The sequence below is a fragment of the Thamnophis elegans genome, chromosome 13 (assembly GCF_009769535.1).
Source record: "Thamnophis elegans isolate rThaEle1 chromosome 13, rThaEle1.pri, whole genome shotgun sequence".
Classification (NCBI taxonomy): Eukaryota; Metazoa; Chordata; class Lepidosauria; order Squamata; family Colubridae; genus Thamnophis; species Thamnophis elegans.
This window is the reverse complement of record NC_045553.1, coordinates 22,859,394-22,881,570: the sequence shown is the minus strand read 5'-3', so window position 1 is coordinate 22,881,570 and position 22,177 is coordinate 22,859,394. Positions and strand designations below refer to the sequence as shown.

Sequence of the window (22,177 nt, the reverse complement as noted above, 5' to 3'; positions counted from 1 at the left end):
GCAACTACAATTAGGACTGAGGCTTCTGTCACTAAGGGATAGCAATAGCACTTAGACTTATATACCACTTCACAGTGCTTTGCAGACCTCCCTAAGAGATTTACAAAGCCAGCCTCTTTCCCCCAACAATCTGTGTCCTCATTTGACCCACCTTGGAAGGATGGAAGGCTGAGACAACCTTGAGCCTGGGGAGATTCGAACTGTCAAATTGCAGGCAGCCAGCACTCAGCAAAAGCAGCCTGCAGTACTGCACTCCAACCACTGTGCCACCTCAGATGAGGTCATTAAGTGAGACGTGCCTGATTTTATAACCTTTTTTTGCCTTGGTTGTTAAGCAAATCGTGCTGTTACGCTAAACTGGCTTCCCCCCCATTGACTGTGTTTATCAGGAGTTTGGCTGGGAAGGTTGCAAACGTCAATCACACGATCCCAGGACGCTGTATTCACTGTCGTAAATACACATTGCCAAGTGCTCAAATTGTGATCCTGTGGCCAGCTATGGTCATAAACATGTGGACCAGTCGTAAGTCACTTTTTGCAGCACCGTCATAACTTTGAGCAGCCGTTAAACAAATGGTTGCAAGTCAAGAACTATCTGTAAAAGTAGGAACTGAATGCTATATAACAGAGGTCCCCAACCTCTGATCTGTGGACTAGCACTAGGATGTTACATTCCAGCAACTGGGTCACACAGAGAAGTCCCATCCATGGGATGCAGGGAGCACGCAAAATCCCGCTCCCTCCAGTCAATGGAAAAACCTTTCTCCATGGAACCAGTCCCTGGTGTCCCAAAGGTTGGGAGGGTCGCTGCCGTAACAGAAGCCACGTTTTGCAACAACTGAAGTTTAGTTCTCAACCCTGCTTTAATGAAGCAAATATGGATTTCTCTTATTTGACACCTGGAAAATCATATTCCGTAACACTTTCCACAAACCTCCTTAGAGAAGGATTAGATTAGAACATTATCTATTATAAAGGATTTATTGTTTTTTTTCTATAAGGGAACAGAATGTACAAAAGTCTCCATGGGAAAAGTTGTAAGGATTGATCAGTTCACTTGGCGGAAAGCTGAACCCTCCAAGTTTCTGACAGATAAGATAGTCTCCATAGAAATAACATACTGAAACATTTTACATTTCTCACAGTATTTATTTTCCACTTCAGAGGGGAAAAAACGGTCTGGCACAATTAATCTACCAACCTACTGCAATACAGCCAAGTCATACCAACATGAGATATTCTGAATTTATTTACAGTTGGGGAGGAACATTGTGACTCACCTACTGCACACTATCGTCAGATTGTTGGTCTAAATGCTGGCACAACTACTGATATTCCAGTTTTGACCTCCTAATAAACAAATAGAGATGCTTCCCCCCACCCCTGAATCTCATTCTTTATTTCAAAAGGAAGAGCATGTTTGTAGTCAACACCATCTTCTCAATTTCATTTGTTTCTTAACAGATTAACAGAGTTGGAAGGGACCTTATAGGTCATCTAGTCCAACCCCCTGCTCAAGAAGGAGACCCTACACTATTTCTAACAAATGGCAGTCCAATCTCTTCTTGAAAGCCTCCAGGGATGAAACTCCCACAACTTCTGTTCCAAGGGTTGATTGTTCTCACTGTCAGAAAATTCCTCCAGGTTGAATCTCTCCTTGATCAGTTTCGATCCATAATTCCTTGTCTGGCCTTCGAGTGCCTTGGAAAATAGCTTGACCCCCTCCTTCTGTGGCAGCCCCTCAAATACTGGAAGACTGCTATCCTGTCTCCCCTAGTCCTTCTCTTCACTAGACTAGCCATGCCCAGTTCCTGCAACCGTTCATCACATGTTTTAGCCTCCAGTCCCCTCATCATCCTGGTTGCTCTTCTCTGCACTTTTTCTAGAGCCTCAACATCTTTTTTATAGTGTGGTGACCAAAACTGGATGCAGGATTCTAGATGTTGTCTTACTAAGGCTTAATGTTTATTTTTCCATCCTGATTAAATCTTTTGTCTGAGTGACGTAAAATGTGAACAGAAACTGAAGAAAGAAAAAGTGTTCCAGAGATGCCCTGCCTTTTGAAAATGGAACTTTGAAAAGGACTTTCTTGGATGCAGAAAAATTCTGCTTTGCTAAAGTTTTGCTTACCAAAACAGAAAGTAACACATTCTTTTGATGCTTGCTTTCATTTTAAGAAATAGCCAAAACAACAAAAACAACAAAAGTTATATGCTATGCACGATGAAATTGATTTTAACTCTTTCAAGCCACTACCAGTTTTCAGATTGATTTCATTAGATTGGCCCTGCAAATATCATCTTATAAAGAATTAGAAAAGCTTTTTTTTAAGTTATGAAGAAGAAACTCAAATACTTTGGCCACCTAAAAAGAGAAGGAAGGACTCCCTGGAGAAGAGCCCAATGCTGGGAACGATTGAGGGCAAAAGAAGAATGGGATAACAGAGAATGAGGTGGCTGGATGGAGTCACTGAAGCAGTAGGCGTGAGCTTAAATAGACTCCAGGGGATGGCAGAGGACAGGAAGGCCTGGAGGAACGTTGTCCATGGGGGTCGCGATGGGTCAGACACGACTTTGCAACTAATAACAACAAAAGATTTCTGATAACAATTTCCCCTTTGCACAAAACCATCGTGCTAGGAAGAAGCCAAAGTGGAATATGTCTACTTCTTTTTCTAACAAAGATCTTAAAGTTGAAAAGGTTGAGAAATATAATTCTAGTTCCGTTCCAGAGTTTCAGCCAAGACCCTAAGTGTACTCTAGAAAGTTCAAAGTATTTTTATTTCTTTCTGCAATGTGACAACATAACTGCCAAAAGACTCACCCTCCTAAGATCTCCTCCTTGGCAATATTCCATAGCCAGCAGGGGTAGGTCATTGGGTGTAACATTTTGCATCCCTTCCGGAACATCCCGGGCAGCCACCACATTGGGGTGGTTTAGACTATAAGAAATAAAAGAACACATAAAAATGCACAAAAGCTTGGGAAAACCTGGCACTCAACTTTAAAGCAAAGGTTTTATTGAATGCCTGCATGTTAAGTGTCTAACACAAAATACTTGGATGTGTAACTTTGCAAAGGACTGTGGGACACACTCAAGAGCATGCTCTTTATCATTTTAATCCTCTGCTCACATCCTTAGCCTATGCAAGCAGCACTCTTGTTCCAAATTCTTTCTGTTATCATACAGATTAAAGAGATTATTTTAAGCACGCTGTCTTATACTTTCATTTCCATGTATTCCTAAAATACATATATTAAAAAAAATATGACTCTGCAAATCATACAATGCAAGATTAAAATAATTAAAGGTGAACTACCAAAAATGCAACAAATGATACTATATATACAGAGATACACGTAATAGTATGTTAATTAAAGCTACCATCATTTTGAAGGGGAAAAAAAACACTGTAGAAATTAGTTATTAAATTCCACCACACAATAAGCAACAAGACCTCACACTGTACTTTATAGACGATCTAAAGATAAATTGCAAAAGAAAGATTTTCCAAAGACAAATATGAAGGGATCTAACTTCAAACAGATTGATACTCAGGCAACCCTCTAATCACTTTTTTTAGTATGTAAAAATTGGAATTTACTTCAGAATAAACATACTTGGAATGATGCTGTATGTATTTCTATATGACATGTGATTAATTTCTTGGTCTACAGAATATTCTGTTTTGTTTTGAGCTTATTATTTTAAGATCATTCAGGATTCATGTAGGGACCTTGCCAGCTCAGAAAGTTTTCCTCTTTCAACTGATACATGCATATATTTAATGCCTTACAGATATCTGAAAGGTTAGATTTTAAGATAAATAATTCATTTTCAAGTGACGCACCAGAGTGTTCCAGACTACGGATCATGTTAGCTGTGCCATCTGGCATTGTACAAGGCTAAATAAATAGTTGTGCAATAGGATTATAATCTTCGTGATAATTGCTATATCAAATGACTATTTTTCATAATGTTTGTGAACAGTTGTGTTTTACAGTGTTACTCACCGTTTCATGATCTGTATTTCCAAACACCATCTCTCTCGGTTGCGGAGGCTGAGCTCCTGACGACACTGCTTGATTGCAATTTGCTCTCCAGTTTCCTATAAAAAGAGGAATTTTTGAGGGTTCTTTCTCCAACAATGCACATGTAAAATAAGGTTGACAACTTTGAATGCCTTTTTGGCAGTGTTGTTGCAGTGAGCTCGGGGGCTTCGATCTTTCAAAATGAGTACTCCTAGGTTTTTGACAGAGTGTGGGTCATCTTTTAGATTGTTTCCGCCCAGCTTGTATTTGAAGTTCTGATTTTTATTGCCAATGTGTAGAACTGAGCATTTGTTAGCAGAGATTTGGAGTTGCCAATTGTTTGACCATTCAGATACATAATCTAGGTCGTAGCTGCTTATAATATGATCACAAAGGTCGTTTCTGTAAAGTAGAAAGAGTGTTGGTCCTAGAAGGCTGCCAAATGTTTTTTGCAGTGTATGAGTTGCAGATTACAGGACAAAATTTTCCTGAAACCAAATTGCTTATTAGAGAATAGGTTGCTTGTCTCTAAGTGGAGAGTTGGTTTATGATGGATTCCATGACTTTACAGGTGACACAGCAAAGGGAGACGGGTCTGTAATTCTCAGCAAGGCCGGGATCTCCTTTTTTGAAGATAGGTATGACTGTTGCTAATGACCAAAGGTCAGGCAAGGAGCTTGTTCTAAAAGATACTTCATAGATGATGCTTAGAGGTTCAGCTAAGGCAGTGGAGAGCTTTTTTAGAAAGTAGGCACATATTCCATCAGGGCCAACAGAAAGAAATGGCTTTAGGTGTAGTGCCCTATCTTGTCTCGTAAAATCAATGTGGATTACATCATGGCAATTGGTTGTGGTACGACTAGGAAATGAGGGTGAGATAATGCTGGTCATCTAAGCACTTTTTTTATGGCAATGTAGACCATGTTGCAAATTATTCAGATTCTTGGATGCCAATTGCACAAGCAATGTCATTAAAAAAGCAATGTTGTATTTGGTCGAGACCATAGATTTTAATCTGCTATTATGTCATGGAGCTGATGGCCATGTCCATCACACAAAATTCCCAACTTGAGGTTCAATTCCTTAGAAGAAGACATTCACTTTCATTCAAATCAGGGATCTTCAACCATGATATGTCTAAGGTTTTAAGGTTTTAATGGATTTGTATGCTGCCCAATCCCGAAGACTCTGGGCAGCTTACATAAAAACAAATTTAAAAAATATTTAAATAATTTAAAATACAAGACAAAGCGAATTAAAAAACACAACATGCACTCAATCTTAGTGGGGCTGAAGTTCAGTCAAGGATCAGCAGCCCCAGGCCTGCCGGAACAGCCAGGTCTTAATAGACTTTCGGAAGGCTGAGAGAGTGGGGAGGGTCCGGATCTCAGGGGGGAGATCGTTCCATAGGGCCGAGGCAGCTACAGAGAAGGCCCTCCCCTGAGGAGCCGCCAGATGACATTGTGTAGTTGACGGCACCCGGAGAAGGCCCACCCTGTGAGATCTTATTGGGCGCTGGGAGGTATGTAGCAGGAGGCAGTCACAGAGATATCCAGGTCCTAGGCCATGTAGGGCTTTAAAAGTGATAACCAGCACCTTGAAGCATGTTTGGAGACCAATAGGGAGCCAGTGCAGCTCACGGAGGATAGGTGTAACATGGGTGTATCTAGGTACACCCAGTATCACTCGCGTGGCTGCATTCTGGACCAATTGTAGTCTCCGAACACTTTTCAAGGGCAGCCCCATGTAGAGCGCGTTACAGCAGTCGAGTCTTTAGGTGACGAGGGCGTGAGTGACCATTTGGAGTGCCTCCCGGTTCAGGTAGGGCCGCAACTGGTGCACCAGGCGAACCTGGGCAAAAGCTCCCCTGGTCACAGCTGACAAATGGTGTTCTAGTGTCAGCTGCGGGTCCAGGAGAACATCCAAGTTGCGGGCCCTCTCTGAGGGGTGTAAGATTTCACCTCCCAGGTTTAAAGGTGGAATATCTTTGGGGGGCAGCATCCAAAGTCACTCGGTCTTGTCAGGGTTGAGCGCAAGCTTGTTCATTCCCATCCAGACCTGACAGCTTCCAGGCATTGGCACATTACTTCCACCGCTTCACTGAGTTGGCGCGGGGCAGACAGATACAGCTGGGTATCGTCCGCATACTGGTGGTATTTAATCCCGTACCGACGAATGATGTCACCCAGCAGCTTCATATAGATATTAAATAGGAGGGGGGACAGGACCGAGCCCTGCGGCACACCGTATTTAAGGGGCCTATGGGTCGACCACTGTCCTCCAACCAACACCGACTGCGACCTGCCAGAGAGGTAAGAGGAAACGGTGCCTCCCACCTCTTCCAGCCGCCGCAGAAGGATACCATGGTCGATGGTATCGAAGGCCTCTGAGAGGTCAAGAAGCACCAGGATAGAGGAATGTCCTCTATCCCTGGCTCGCCAGAGATCATCAGCCAGTGCGACCAAAGCAGTTTCGGTGCAGTAACCAGGCCTGAAACCAGACTGAAAGGGATCTAGATAATCCGCTTCATCCAAGGTCCGCCGGAGTTGGGAGGCCACCACCTTCTCAACAACCTTCCCTAAGAATGGGAGGTTGGAGACTGGACGGTAGTTTTTAAGGGCAGCTGGGTCCAGAGCAGGCTTCTTAAGGAGGGGTCTCACCACCCCTTCCTTCAAAGGTTGCGGGAAAGACCCCTCCTGAAGAGAGGTGTTTACAATCCTCTGGATCCAGCCTCGTGTCACCTCTCTGCTGGTCGAAACTAACCAGGAAGGACACGGGTCCAATAGACAGGTGGCGGCACTCATCGCTCCCATGGCCTTGTCCACTTCCTCAGGAGTGGCAAGCTGGAACTCACTCCACAAAATTTGATCAAGGCCCTCCCTCGGCATCTCTGCTGGCACTGTCCAAGTGGAGTCCAGGTCCATCCGAATCTGAGTGACTTTGTCCAACAGAAACTGAACAAATTCCTCAGCTCTTCCCTGTAAGGGTCACTCACATCCCTCCCTTTCAGGTGGGAGCGGGTTATCCTAAACAGGGCAGCTGGGCGAGGTTCTGCGGATGCAATAAGGGTGGAAAAATGAGCACATTTTGCCGCCCGTATCACCACTAAATAAGTCCTAATAAAGGTTCTTAGTAGTGTTCTGTCGGATTCGGAGTTACTAGCCCTCCAGCGTCGCTCTAGGCGTCTCTTTTGGCGCTTCATCTCCTGGAGTTCCTCGGTAAACCAAGGTGCCCTCCTGGATCCACTGCCGTGGAGAGGCCGCAAAGGCGCAATCCGATCTAATGCCCCAGCCACCGCTGTATTCCAGGCAGCAACCAAGGACTCAGTTGGATTGTGGGCAAGGGAGTCAGGTATCTCCCCAAGCTCCATCTGAAATCCCAATGGGTCCATCAGGCACCTGGGGCGGAACCATTTAATCGACTCCACCTCCCTGCAGTGGGGGAGTAGCTTCCGAAAATCAAGCCTCAGCAGGAAGTTATCTCACCATGACAAGGGCGAGATCTCTATCCCCTTTAGTTCCAGATCACGTCTCAACTGCTCCAAGAGAAACACAAGGTTGAGCGTGTGTCCCGCCACATGAGTCGGACCCTGAATTACCTGGGTCAAGTCCATGGTTGTCATGGAAGCTATGAACTCCTGGGCCCCATCTGAGCATTCCCCAAGAGATGGCAGGTTGAAACCCCCTAGTACTATAAGTCTGGGGAACTCAACCGCCAGTCCAACTACTGACTCTAGGAGCGTAGGCAGGGCTGTTGTGATGCAGCTGGGAGGTAGGTACGTCAGAAACAAGCCCACTTGACCCCCTAGGTCCAACTTCACAAGGAGGGACTCACACCTGACATTCTCTGGAGCAGGGATCCTGCAAGGAGCTAATGACTCCTGCAGATGGATCTACTGCAGATGGATCTCAGAAATTGCTTTGGTGGGACATGACAAAGTCCTTGCAAAGTTAAGTCTTCTATGTTTTATTCTCTTTGTTCATTATAATAAAAGAATGTCTGTAGACATCTTTCTTACTTTCAACAACTGAGGGGCTGCTGAGTGATGAAGTGACATTTAGAGGGACACGTGCTGGATAAAAGTCAATGATAGTCCCTATGTCTGGAAAAGAAAACCTCCGTATAGTCAGTCCATCCCTGCTTTGTTTGCTTGCAAACATTTTGTTATCAAAGTAACATTTTCTTTGTATTGTTTATATACAGCAGCTTGTCTGGCCAGTGTTGATGGAGATGTTGTTTTCTCCTTCATAGTTCCTTGATTATGCTGTTGTTTACTGCTTGTTTGTTTGTCTGAGTTGATAGTTGTTTAATTAGAGTACTTTTTATTACTTTTGTCAGGTGTTAATCCCTTCTTATCAGTGTGTTGATTGCTGGCCGGGAGGTGTTATCTTTATATTTCCTTTTTAGCTTTTTTTACTGTCTCTTTTGAATAGTATATAAATGTTGATCTTTATGGGCCTGATGATGGCTGATCTGTTTGAGTGTCAGGATTACAGGAATTCCCTAGCATTTTTTCAATTTAGCTTGGTTTAGGATGCCTCCAGTTTGCCAGCTGAAACTATCTTTAAGTCTGTCCCTTGTGAAGTGAAGGAGTTTTTAATATGTCTTTTGAGGGCTAGTTTGCATTCATAGATGTGCTCTGCTAATCTTCCTGTCTCTCCTACGTAGTGTCTGTTACAGTCGCTATATTTCATATTGTAGATGACTCCTATTCTTTGTTTTTTAGTTTACTTATGTTTTTGAGGGCTTTGGTTGGTTTGGGTGCCAAGATGCTGCTGCACAGCTGTAATCATCTTATTTCGGAGTTGTTTTTTATATGTACCTTTTCATAGCTAGCATTGGCTGCGCTGTAGCGGGTTCAGTTGTCAGGCATTTTTTTTGCTAAAATTGCATGGATATTCATTTTGTTGAAATATAATTTATAGGCAATCTATTTCCTTTTTCAGATATACTGGATTGCCGCAATGCATTTGTGGTTGTCTGAATAATGTTCTCACACAGCTCTTGCAAGAAATTGGGTTTAGCTGGTGTAATTTTTCAATAGACTTTTGTTTCTAATTTCTGCCATGTCCTCTGCTCACTTCCACTTTCTCCTCCACTTCCCCCTATATTTCCAATTACTGTTTATTATTTGTAAGATGCTCAGGGTCTTTGGAAAATGAGCAACCTATTTATTAGTTTAATTAATAATGCCCAACTCCAGACTGAAGGAAGAGAGGAGGTTGTGAGTTCCTAAGGTACAAATATTCTATCGAGAGGAAGTTGCATATAAATCAGACAGAAAATAAAGTACTGCAGGAAAAGCTGCTTGAAAACAAAACCAGAGGACATCAGATCTGTAAAGCTACTTTTATATGTCATATATATCACATTATATGTTTGTGTGTGTGTGTGTGTGTGTATTATACAGACTCTCTCTGTCTCTGCCTGTCTTTCTCTATATAGAGGAGAGCTGATAGATGAATGATGGATATAGATAATAGGTTGACAGATAATATATAAATAGATGATATACATAATACAAGATAGATGGATGGATGGATAAACAATAGAAAATAGATAATTGATAGATGATTAATGGATAAGGATGATAGATGATTGATAGAGATAGAGATAGATATGATAAGATAGATGATAGAGAGATAGGTGTTAAGAGAGATATGTAGGTAGGTAGATAAGATAGATAATTGATGGATAAGATAGATGATAGATGATTGATAGGCAGATAGATATGATAGATAATTGATAGATGATTAATGGATAAGGATGATAGATGATTGATATAGAGATAGATATGATTAGATGATAGATAGGTAGAGAGATAGGTAGGTAGATAATTGATGAATGATTGATGGATAGATAAGGATGATAGATGATTGATACAGTTAGATATTAGATGATAGATAGATGTTAGAGAGATAGGTATGTAGCTAGAATTGATGATTGATAGATAAGAGATGATAGACAGATATGATAGATGGATAGATATAGAAAGATATAGATAGATGGTTGATAGATAAGATAGATGATATAGACAGATATGATAGATATAGAGATATAGATGATAGATGATTGATAGGTAAGATAGATGATACAGGGAGATAGATATGATAGATAGATAGATAAGAGATGATAGACAGGTACAATAGATAGATACAGATAGATGTAGAGACATAGATGATTGATAGATAAAATAGATGATAGACAGACAGATAGATACAGATAGATATAGAGATATAGATGATTAATAGATTAGATAGATGATACAGATACTATAGATACACATATAGATATAGATGATAGATTGATAGATAAAATAGATGATACAGACAGATAGATACGATAGATAAGAGATGATAGATACGATAGATACAGATGTAGAGATATAGATGATTGATAGATAAGATAGATGATAGGCAGACAGATAGATACGATAGATAGATGTAGAGCTAAATGATATGATTGATAGATAAGATAGATGACAGACAGATAGATACAATAGATAGATATAGAGATATATAAATGATAAGATAGATAGGTGATTGATAGATAAGATAGATGATACAGACAGATACGATAAACAGATAGAACAGAGAGAGATTTTTAAATTCTATTTTGATCTGGCTGATTTTTAAAAGATTTTATTTCCTCCCAGAGGCGAAGAAAGGAAGGAAACCCCAGATCCATAATTAAGAAAGAGGAAGGTGTGCCAGGAAGTGGGGAGGGAGAAAAGCTGGAAAAGGCGGGAACCTCTCCCCCAACCCAAAGCCCCCTCTCTGACGCCCTCTCTCCTTGGGGGGGGCGGCAAGAAAGGAGGGGCGGGGGAGGAGCCTCATTGTGGCTCGAGGGCACTCGCGGGCAAAAGCCTCCCCTCTCGCCCCCCCTCGGGCCCGCCCTTTTCCCGCCAATTCTTGTCAGGCGCGCGCCAGACCAACCCCCTCCCCCCTGGCCCTTTCCCACCAATTCCTGACAGACCCGCTCACCTTGTGCTGCCAGCGGAGGACGTTGCCGAAGCCGCCGGTGCCCAGCCGCTCGCGCATCTCCCACGGGCCGCAGCTGCTCAGGGGCTGCAGAGGCACCGGCGGCGAGGGAGAAGGCGAGGGCGGCGGCATGGCAGGGCCGGTGGAGGCCGGCGACAGCAGCCTGAAGTGAGGTCGTTTGCCGGCTCAGCAGCAGCCGCGCTAGGCCCGGCAGTGGCCGCTTCCGCGTCGTGAGGAGGAAAGAGGGCGGCGGCGGAGGCGGAGGCCGGGTCTTAAAGGAGCAGCTCCGGAGGAGGCGGAGAGGCCGCCGAGCTGAGGCCCGGCGGCGGGGTCGCGCTGCCGATGAGGAAAGGTCCCGTGGAGGCTCCGGGGTGCAGCGCCCTGGCCGGCGGTTAGAGGGCGGCGAAGAGCAGAGTCCTCCAGAGGCTGTGCTGCCTCCTGTTGGCCGCCCGAGGCTTTGCAGAGCCGCCTGTAGGGCCCCCTCAGCGTAGTCCTTGACTTACAGCAATTCATTTAGTGACCGTTCAAAGTGGCAATGGCGCTGAAAAAGAGTGACTTATGACCGGTTTTTCCACACTTTGGGCCAGTTTTTCACACTTTGGGCCTGTGCAGCATCCCCTTAATCACATCATCAAAATTCAGACGCTTGGTAATGGATTCATATTTAAGAGGGTCCCAGGGTCATTGCAATCCCTTTTTGCAACTTACTTTTGCCAGCAAAATCAACGGGGAAGCCGGATTCACTTAACGACCGTGTTACTGTTGTAAAACAACAGCAGTGGTTCCTTTTAACGGTGGTAAGAAAGATTCTGAAATGGGGCAAGACTCACTTTTCACGTGTCTCAATTATTATCACTCTGAATGTACACTAATCGGCATACATTAAAATGAAATTTAGTTGCTTACAGCTCTTAAAGGGTCACTACCTCCAATTTTACAGTACCTAAACATGAGAAGGTAATTTTTTTTTGTTGCAGGCAGCTCTCAAAGGGTCACTACCTCCAATATGCACTACGTTACCATGACAAGATGAATAAATGCAAAATTATGCATATACCCACATATAGATTTGGACTCCATTGTGGTTGTGAAGTTGACAACTGCAGACCTTGGCTGGCTTTGGCCTGCTTTTAGTGCAATGGATGTCTGAGTGGAGGGACCTGCAATTAACTGCAGTTGGAAATAACTTTTATTGTCATAAGTTCACACAACACGCTGAATTCTAAACCCAGTTTATGTAATACTCCAATAGTGGATTCCGGATCCCGTTCCAACCGGTATGGGATCCGGAACGGGTTCAGCGTTGTACACATGGATGTGCGCTGTGCATGCATACATCTTACCATCCAGCGACGCCTCTGCTAGCCTCCGTGACACTCCAGCTGCTCAGCAGAGCATCGCGCAGGCACTGTAAGCGCCTTGCTCGGAAGCGCCGAAGACTTTAAACACCAGTAAGGAGGGCGGGCGGGCAGGTGTGCCCTCCAGAGCACCTTACAGGAGCGGTACCCAGTGCTCCAGCCAGGCTCCAGTACACCCATACTGGGGCGTACCGCCTGCAACCCACCACTGTAATATTCCAACCAACCAACCATATTTTGCTCTGCTCCTGATTCATTTTGGAGGTTAAGACAAACCTTGGGATTTCAGAACACACTGACTCAAAAATTACTCAATCTTGTTTTAACCTAGAATAGCAGCATGTTTAAATGCAGCCACTGATTCAATATTATCTGCTTGCTACATTGTATCAATCCAGCCATAGGGCCACCTTAATGAATCCATTGGGCAAACCCATGTCATGATTCATGGAATGATGGGTGACCTTGTCAGGTTAAACAGTGCAGAAGGATACTTTTAAAGTGGGTAAGTCAACCAGTTAGTGAAATGTAGTGCGGTCTTTGGTAATAACAAATGATTTCGGCTCTGACCTTAGTCCTACATCAACATAAGCCTCTTAATTATTTAATTATAGTGATTATATATTGAATAAACCAAAATGCTGAGTTTTAATATGACTAGCCACAAAGCATAAGAGCCCAGACAAAAGCAGTCATAACAATTAAAAACACAACAGGGGCTTCACTTACACAATAATCCCAGGCCTGAGAACAAAGCGAAGTCTTAAGGACCTTCTGGAACCCCAGGAGATGGATGCCATTTGCATTCCTGAACGAATGCAGTTCCAGAGAAGACACACTCCCCACAACTGTTTGATTGATTAAACTGGCAGTTTAATTGAGGGGGTCCAAGACATACTAGTCTGCCTGAATGCATTAAGTGGGCAGAAATGACTGAAGACTGGTAATTCTGCAGCTAAACAGGCCCGGTGACATAAAAACGGACTTTATAGATGACAGCCAGCGCCTTGAATTGTACAATGAGCAGTGCATGAGCATAATCTCTTCCCTTCTTTTAACACTGAAAATAACTAGAAACCTGAAAAGGTTTCAGGTTCAATAACCTGAAAAGGCAGAATAGTACGACACAATGCTCCCAACCCGCCCAGATGGTGCAGAAGAATACCATTGGTAGGTAATATCAAAACCCACTAAGAGATTAAAGATAATCTTTGTAGGAGACCCTCAAATATTGGAATAGTTCTATCATGTCTTCCCTAGTCCTTATTTTCATTAAACTAGACAAACCTAATTCCTGTAACCATATTTCATATCATTGGTGGGTTTGGACCGGTTCAGATGAACCAGTAGTGGTTTGGCAGCCTGGGTCACTGGAACTGGCAGCAACCCAGGCCCACCACATCCCCAAACCGGTTCTCCGTGCGGCGCCACCATCTTGTTTTTGGCTTCTGCGCATGGAAGAAATCCTTCTGGATTCAGTTCCAAGTGTGGGAAAAAACACTGAAAACATGGAGGCTGCTTGGAAAGATGGTTTAATGGTGGACAGGACCACATGACTTCAGCTCCTGAACAGAAAAGGGAGGGTCACATGCTTCCAGATGTTGGGTGAAGAAGAAAAGAGAATGAGATGCTGAAGGTCCCTGGTTTTATTCCCTCTCTGAGCTTTGATCTTGATCTTATATTCTGATTGGTTGAATGGGCCATGCAGGGGTAACTCTGTAGACTGTGCTTTGAGTCCATGTTTGGTTGCCTTGCTGGCTGATGTAATTTTCCCAGGTGCCTTGTGGGTGAGTTTCTGTAGAAGGTTAATCCTACCTTTGTTATGTAGAATAGACTGACCCAAACTTTAATGGCTCATTGACAAAAGTGGGGGCTAGTACGAGTGAATCTGTTTCCTGCCTAAAAACATGTTTCCCCATTTCTTATCCAAAGAAATATAATATTCTGCCTTTTCAATATTTCCCAGGATATTTCATTTTCCTAGGAGAGGGGTGGGTTTTAACTTCCTATAGTAGCCACTAAACTATGCTTGCCTCTCCTCACTTGGCCTTCTCTTGGCACTTTTGTTCTATTTCCAGTAAATTTCACAATTCAGTTCTACAGAATCCAATCTATTCAGTTCCATGATTTTTTCTACTGCCCAAAGAAAACTGCCCTGCTTAATGTCTACTTATCCTTAGCATGGACTGTCTCCTAGCAGCAGCCTTTGAGTAAAGTGGCAAGTATTCTAACTAGGAACATACTGTAGTCAGCAAAGCAATGAAGCCAAGGCTGCCTAAAGTCTTTGTCATAAAAGCAAGCAGGCAAAAAGGCGATTTCTGAGAAAAACAAATAGTGCCAGGAAATGCCAGATGGACGTGTGCAGTGTATTCTAACAGTGAGGCAATTGTCACATTGGTGGGATATGCTGCCAGCCTAGCAGTGGTATCCATAGGCTTCTCATTGCAAAGAACTCTGGAATTCCATTGTTTAGTTTAACTTATGAATCAAAAGCCTGATATTTCAAAGGAAGTTCTAAGCCACAAGAAGTGCTGAGCACAACTAGAGAGCTTCATAGGGAAGCACGTGGTGGTTGTTCTGTGTCATTTCTGTGTCATTCCTATCTCTCTCCCCCTTCCCCAAGCATTCTGACTTAAATGTGACCCTCTTTCTCTAGGAATACAGAAGTAGAGGTAGCAACCCTGCAGATTCCAATCAGCACATATCTTCTGCAGTTGTCTGAGCCGAGGTGGCGCAGTGGTTAAATGCAGCACTGCAGGCTACTTCAGCTGACTGCAGTTCTGCAGTTCGGCTGTTCAAATCTCACCGGCTCAGGGTTGACTCAGCCTTCCATCCTTCCCAGGTGGGTAAAATGAGGACCCGGATAGTTGTTGGGGGCAATATGCTGACTCTGTAAACCACTTAGAGAGGGCTGAAAGCCCTATGAAGCGGTATATAAGTCCAACTGCTATTGCTATTCCTTGATTCTTTTTAATTTTAATAATATTCCATTCTACTCATCAGTTTAATGCCTTCCATTCTGAATAATTTCTTAATTAGGGTAAGCGGGAACCACCCATCCCATTGTTATGCCTCATCCTCTCAAGTTGCTTCTGATGTCATTGTGTTGCTGCAGAGGTTGTTCAGCCCTCTTATCATCTGCAATGTGGATGCTCGTCCACCAGCTGGCACTCTTGCACCCTATCAGGGGCTCCAAATTAAACATTCTAATGGTTTTGATCTTTTTAAGCTCTTCCCAATTCTTCTAATTTAATCATAAATGGCCTCCCTGCAAAATGCATTGAAATAGGAAGGAAAAGAGACTATATAAAAACAAAGCACTTTCTCAAATGCCAGTTTCTAAAACTTGCTCAAAGGTCAGTTAAATGCAGTTTTAACACACAGCCATACAGAAGACCGTTTCTAAGATCATTTCTGTAGAGACATTTTTGGAAATAAATTTTAGACCAAAGAATTGGAAGAGCTTTATTTATCATGAAGGACTGAAGGATTTTTTTAAATAAAGTAAAGACCCAGAATAAATACGAGCTTGGTTCATAAATGAGTCTAAAGTTTATAGTTTAATTTTGGCTTAGTATGTTGCATGAATCCAGCCACTGTGGTTTGTAAACTATAATTTATGGTTTAATATGTTGTGCTAAGGAATACACTGATGGTCTAGCGACATTTCAGTATTTTTATGAAATTCTAAAGACTAGATAAGCCGCTATCTTCTACAGTCAACAAACATAATTCATATTCTTAAGTATTTTAACTCAAATATTCATACATGTTATGATGAAGGATGCTTAAACAATTTTAGTCAAATGAAAATGGAGATATGATGATGGTGACACCTGTTGTTTCTTGTCCTGCCTTCAGGTGCTTTATAGTTTGTCCCCCTCTTCTCTGTGATAGCCCGTCAAGTATTGAAAAACTGCTATCATTCATGTCACTCGAGACCTTCTCTTCACTAGACTAGACTTTTATTCAGTTCCGAATGGCTAGAGGAGGGCAAATGTTTCTAATTCCAAAAGGGGACATTCTAGAAAAAATTATCCTGCAAAATAATTACATTCATCATAAATTGATCCATTGACTTGATTTCTAATGCAGTACATAAAACAGTGCTACTGTTGTGAAAAAATATCACAGAGCTGGTGGGAAGACATCTTCTCAGCTGCATATTTAAAACAAATGTTTTCCTGGTCTGAAAATAACAATACTTGAAAATGAAAAGTAAACTAATCACAGTATATTCCCCCTATATGTGTATTTCCTATTATTCATATACCAGTTTGTGCCCAATCTGAGCAATTAGTGCAACCAGAGTGAGGTTGAGAAAATATATCCCAATTCTATTGGTCAGCATTCAAAAATCAAACATGGTAGATTTTCATCTCACATTTTTCCCTCTTTAACCCCTTTCCCTTCTCCTGAACTCTGAATCCAGACATTTTTTTAAGTCCTCATGATCATAATTGAACCCAAAATTTATGTTGGTAAGTGAGACATTTATTGAGTTTTGCCCCATTTTATAACCTTTTCCCCCACAGTTATTAAGTTAGTAATATAGTTGTTAAGTGAATCAGACTTCCCCATTGGCTTGTCAGAAGGTCACAAAAGGTGATCACATGATCTGGGATACCGCAACTGTCATAAAAATGAACCAGTTGTCAAGGGTCTAAATTTTGATCATGTGACTATGGGGATGCTGCAATGGTCATAAATGTGAAAAATGGTCATAAGTGAAAATATATGTAGGAAGTGAAATAGGAACATAGGAAGCTTCTTTTCTTTCTGTATCAGAAATGTTAACCTGATAATGAGAGCATTAGTGTTTTAGAATCCCAAGAGTAGATTTATCCATCATCCTGTACAGGTAGTCCTTGACTTATGACAATAACTGAGCCCCAAATTTCTGTTGCTAAGGGAGACATTTATTAAGTGAATTTTGTCCCATTTTATTACCTTTCTTGTCATTGCTGAGTGAATAACTGCAAGTTAGTAACATGGTTGTTAAGTGAATCTGGTTTCTTCACTGGCTTTGCTTGGTCAGAAGTTCACCAAAGGTGATCACTTGATCCTGGAACACTGCAACCGTCTTAAGTATGAACCAGTTGCCAAGTGTCTGAAATTTGTTTGTGTGATCATGGGGATGCTGCAATAATGTGTGAAAAATGGTCATGTCACTTTTTTCATTGCTGTTCTAACTTTGAACAATCACTAGGCAAACTTGTTAAATCAAGGACTACATTCTGCAGGGATCTCATCTCCCACAATCCCATTATGAGATGAGATAAAGCAAAATTGCACAATGGAAAGGGGTGAGATATGTTGTTGTTCAGTTGCTAAGTCATATCCAACTCTCCATGACTCTATGGACCACCATCCCATCTTCCACTGCCTCCTGAAGTCTGGCCAAAGTCATGCCCACTGCATCAATGACACTATCTAACCATCTCGTCCTCTGCCTTCCCCACCTCCTTTCACCTTCCATCTTCCGCAACCTCAGGGTCTTTTCTCATTTGGTGGCCAAAGTATTTGAGCTTCAGCTTCAAGATCTGTCCTTCCAAAGGACAGCACCACAGTTCCAAAGCAGGGTGAAATATAGAGCAATATAATTCTATTATGCAAGGCTTTTCTCTGTAAGCATCTATATAGAGCTTGGCTGTCAAACTCGTGGCCCGCAGGCCAGATGTGTCACGTACTGGCTATGCCCACCCTCATTTTAGCGAAGGGGGGAAAGTTGCGATACGTCACATGATGACAACGTGACAACATGAGTTTGACACCCCTGATATAGAGCAATGAACTGTACAGAAGCAGAGAATGGGATCTGAATGACCAGCTGTTGTGGATCCTTTACTATATTCCTGCAGTAAACAAGGTTTGCACTGGATATGCTATAGATTCCTTTTAACTCAACCATTCTGTGAGTCTATAACTGACAGAAATCTATGGATCTTGTTTAGGAGGTCAAGATCAGATGATCACATGTCACATGATGGGAAACTCCCCTGACTTCAAGAGCTGGTTCCAATTAAATATCAGGAACGGGAACTGTATCCCATCAGATGTTGCTCAACTACAGTTGTCAGAATTTTTCCCTATTAATGATACTGTCTGAGTCTGCAATGCATTTGACTCAGGAATGCTCCCTCATTCCGAAGAAGAAAACCTTAGATTTGTCATAGAGTAGTTTATCTGGAACAATGTGTCAGAATAATGTCCCATAATGTTTTCCAAAAGATGACAGGACTTTCTTTGGTTTTTTCCCCTGGAAAAGATTTTGCTTCTTATTCAAGAAGTTTCTTCATTTCAGTTTTCAAAGGAAAAAACCAAGAAAGTCCAGTTGCCTTTTGGAAAAAACACCTTTGGAACAACCTTGACCTGGATGATTGAGAATCTCCATAGACATTTGGGCCAGATGATATCAGGTAAAAAAACAATATGAGGCTAATTATAAATACCATAGAATACTATGAAGAGAATCCGGGAAAACAAGTTGCACTTGTCTTTTTAGATGCCCAGAAGGCCTTTGATAACTTAAATTGGCATTTTAGTATCACACAGTTAAAAATGATGAGATTTATTCGGCCCCAACAGCAAAAATAATAATAAATAGTGACAATACAGAATAAGTTAAGATATAGAAAGGAGTGAGACAGGGTTGTCCATTATCACCTTTATTATTTATACTATGACTGGAAGTTCTAACAGAAATTAGAAACAATCAAGAAATAAAGGGATTAAAAATTTAAAAAGAGGAATATAAAACACAGGCATCCTGATCCATTAAAATCAGAAATTAAATCAATCCAAAAAATAGGGGAATTTGGTAACGTAGCAGGACTTAAAATTAATAAGAACAAAACAAAGATCATTACGAAGAATTTTACTAAAAAACAAGAGCAAGAATTAGAGGAAAACATGGGAATGCAAATAGCAAAAAAAGTAAAGTACCTGGGAATTTGGCTGACAGGGAAATGCTCAACAATTAAAGAAGATAATTATGTTAAAACAATTCAGAAAATTAAGAAAGATCTGGAAAATTGGAGGAGACTACAAATATCCTTAATGGGAAGAATTACCATCATTAAAATGAATATACTACCAAAAATGTATTTTTTATTTCAAGTGGTGCTGATTAGCCTAGGGAATTTTTTTTCATAGATTTAAACAAATTAATTGCATAGTTTATTTGGTCAGGGGAAAAAACACGAATTAAATTAAAATTGTTACAAGACAGTAGAGAAAGAAGAGGATTCGGACTTCCCGATTGGGAGCTTTATTACCAAGCAACAACTCTCACCTAGATAAAGGACTGGATCAATTTAAAAAACAGAAGATTATTAACAATAGAAGGTTATAATTTGGAATTCGATTGGTACACATTTATCTGGGATGGGAAAGACAAGATTCATAGCTATTTCCAAAAACATTTAATTAGAAAAGCTCTACTACAAACATGGTTAAAAATCAAAACAAAACATTACAATAAAATCCCAACCTGGTATCCACCATGGAAGTTCTGAGATAACTGAATGTATTGGACAAAAACAAGATAATAAGATATAAAGACATATTATTCAACCAAGAAAGGCTAAAAACAAGGCAAGAACTGTCAGCTGCGACTTCATTTAGTAATCATTAAAGAAGCCACTCAACTCCATTTGTTTGAAATCAAGTGTACTTTTACTAATTATAAATGAACAGTAGCAAAGCTAAGCTGAATCTGGTTAATTAGGCGTGAAAGCGAATAATATCATGTATAATTCAATCCCCTCCCCTTGGTACCCCAGTCCATAGTCCAATTATAATGCACCCAACTGTCAGGTGGGAGATAACTTCAAAAGTCATCACCAGGATGGAATGCTGGACAGTTAACCTTGGCGGGAAACTCCCTTCCTCCACATACGCAGTAAGATGGTCAGGTCAGCGTCTAGAATCTTCCTCCAGCACATCATGATTCCGTTTCAATGGCAGCAGAAGCAGCAGCAAAGCAGAGGCTGACAAGAACTGAAAGACAAGGGAATAGATATTGGCTGGTGGCCCTATTTACAAATACAGGCAAGGTATAAAAAAGACAGGGAAAGGGACGGATTCCATAAGGAGCCGCAAGAGCTGCATAAAATTTTTCAGGGAACCGAAGAAAAATTGTTTAAAAAATATATCACTACTTATTAAAATTTAAAATGGAAGAAGAAACTGTGAAAGAAACGATGATAACATGGGCGATAAACTTTGGAAATAGTATTGAATTAGCGGAATGTGAAAAAATTTGTGAATAAACTACAAATTAACGATGGACACAGCTTATAGAGAGAACATGTACAAGATGTTTTACAGATGGCACCTTCCACCAGGGAGAATTGCAAAAATGTTCCCAGAGTATTCATCTATCTGCTGGAAATGCAACAAACAGTATGGAACATACTAACATATGTGGTGGACGCGCACAGCTGCGAAAAAGTATTGGAAAAAAATAAAAGATTGGCTAGAGGAGATTACTACACATCAAATTGCACTAAAACCTGAATTATTTTTGTTAGGGATTATAAAAGGAAATTATGAAAAAATACTAGATACTTAATTTTACACATCGTTATGGCAGCGAGAATTATATTCACACAAAACTGGAAAAATAATTATATACCAATGGAAGAAAATGTAATTGAAAAATATTGGAATATGCAGAGATGAATAGGCTCATGAAAGAACTAAAAGAGAAAGACGAATCTGAATACTACTCCGTATGGGATTTATTGTACAATTGGCTAGAGGAAAGGAGGGGAAAAGCAGGAAAGCAAAAAAGAAAGGAAGAAAGATCAACAAAACGATAGACAACTACAAAACCAGAAAAGGATTAAAAGATAGAAATATGAGATAGACTATAGCAAATAAATATTATACAAAATGACATAAATATAGTAAAAACTGCTATACATAGAACATGTAGAATATTATGTATAGAATGAAAAAAATGTATGAAATAATGTAAATGCACAAATATATGAAGTCATAGTTATAAAAGATTTATTGGTATATAGATAAAACAGGCACAACAGATAGGTAAAAAATGTAATGTGTTGCAAAGATGTGAATTTTGTACAAACAAAATAAAATTTATAAAAAATAAAATAAAGATATCAGATAAAGTGGTGTTTATCTTGCTTTTGCTTGTTTCTATACTTAGTTGTTCGCTTAGTTATTGGCAGCATTGACACTTTTTAACCTGGTTACTGATTTAACTCATTGGCTGGGCTTACACAAAGCACTGAACAGTCTGAATTCACAAACTATGCTAAGTTATGAATAAAAGAAAAACACAGTAAAGAAAACCCCTCTGTGCTTAAAATTAATCCAGGCAGGCATATTTAGGCATGCAGTTCCAGATTCTTTAACTGATCTGATTAAGCATGTTAATACTTCAGTCAATATCCCGCTTTTCATTTCACATTGGACACTCAGGGCAGCTTAGAAGCTAAAACAAAAACTTAGATCTGATCAAGAAGCTTATTTGATCCAGGACTTTGCACATACAAAGCTATAGAACCAGAATGGGGAAATGCTAACCTGAAGGCAAGATCCACTTCATAGTGTCCCTTCCTTATATTCCCCAACATAGCAGATTGCTTTAAGAAGAAATACTAGGGGGAAAATGTACAAATACACTTTCAGAAAACCTATTTGCTGTGTGGGAGTTTTTGAGGGCCATTGCATCCTTCCTCAGTCCTCCAAATTTCTTATGGAATAATAATCATTTTTTATTATAAATTATTTTGGATGTTTTTTTAAATAGACACAGTACAGAGAATCCTCAAAT

The 22,177-nt window shown here is 41.0% G+C and overlaps 1 protein-coding gene across 1 annotated transcript in view; it reads right to left on the bottom strand.

The window, feature by feature from the left end:
* The window catches only part of IKBKB (inhibitor of nuclear factor kappa B kinase subunit beta), a 41,199-nt gene extending 29,821 nt beyond the window's left edge, over positions 1-11,378 (bottom strand). The window contains exons 1-3 of the mRNA XM_032229020.1: positions 11,015-11,378; positions 4,014-4,108; positions 2,824-2,941 (exon numbers count right to left, since the gene is read on the bottom strand). Coding sequence (XP_032084911.1) covers positions 2,824-2,941; positions 4,014-4,108; positions 11,015-11,143 — 342 coding nt within the window. The 5' untranslated portion in view covers positions 11,144-11,378. The remainder of the gene's footprint in view (positions 1-2,823; positions 2,942-4,013; positions 4,109-11,014) is intronic.
* Positions 11,379-22,177: the final 10,799 nt, after the last annotated feature.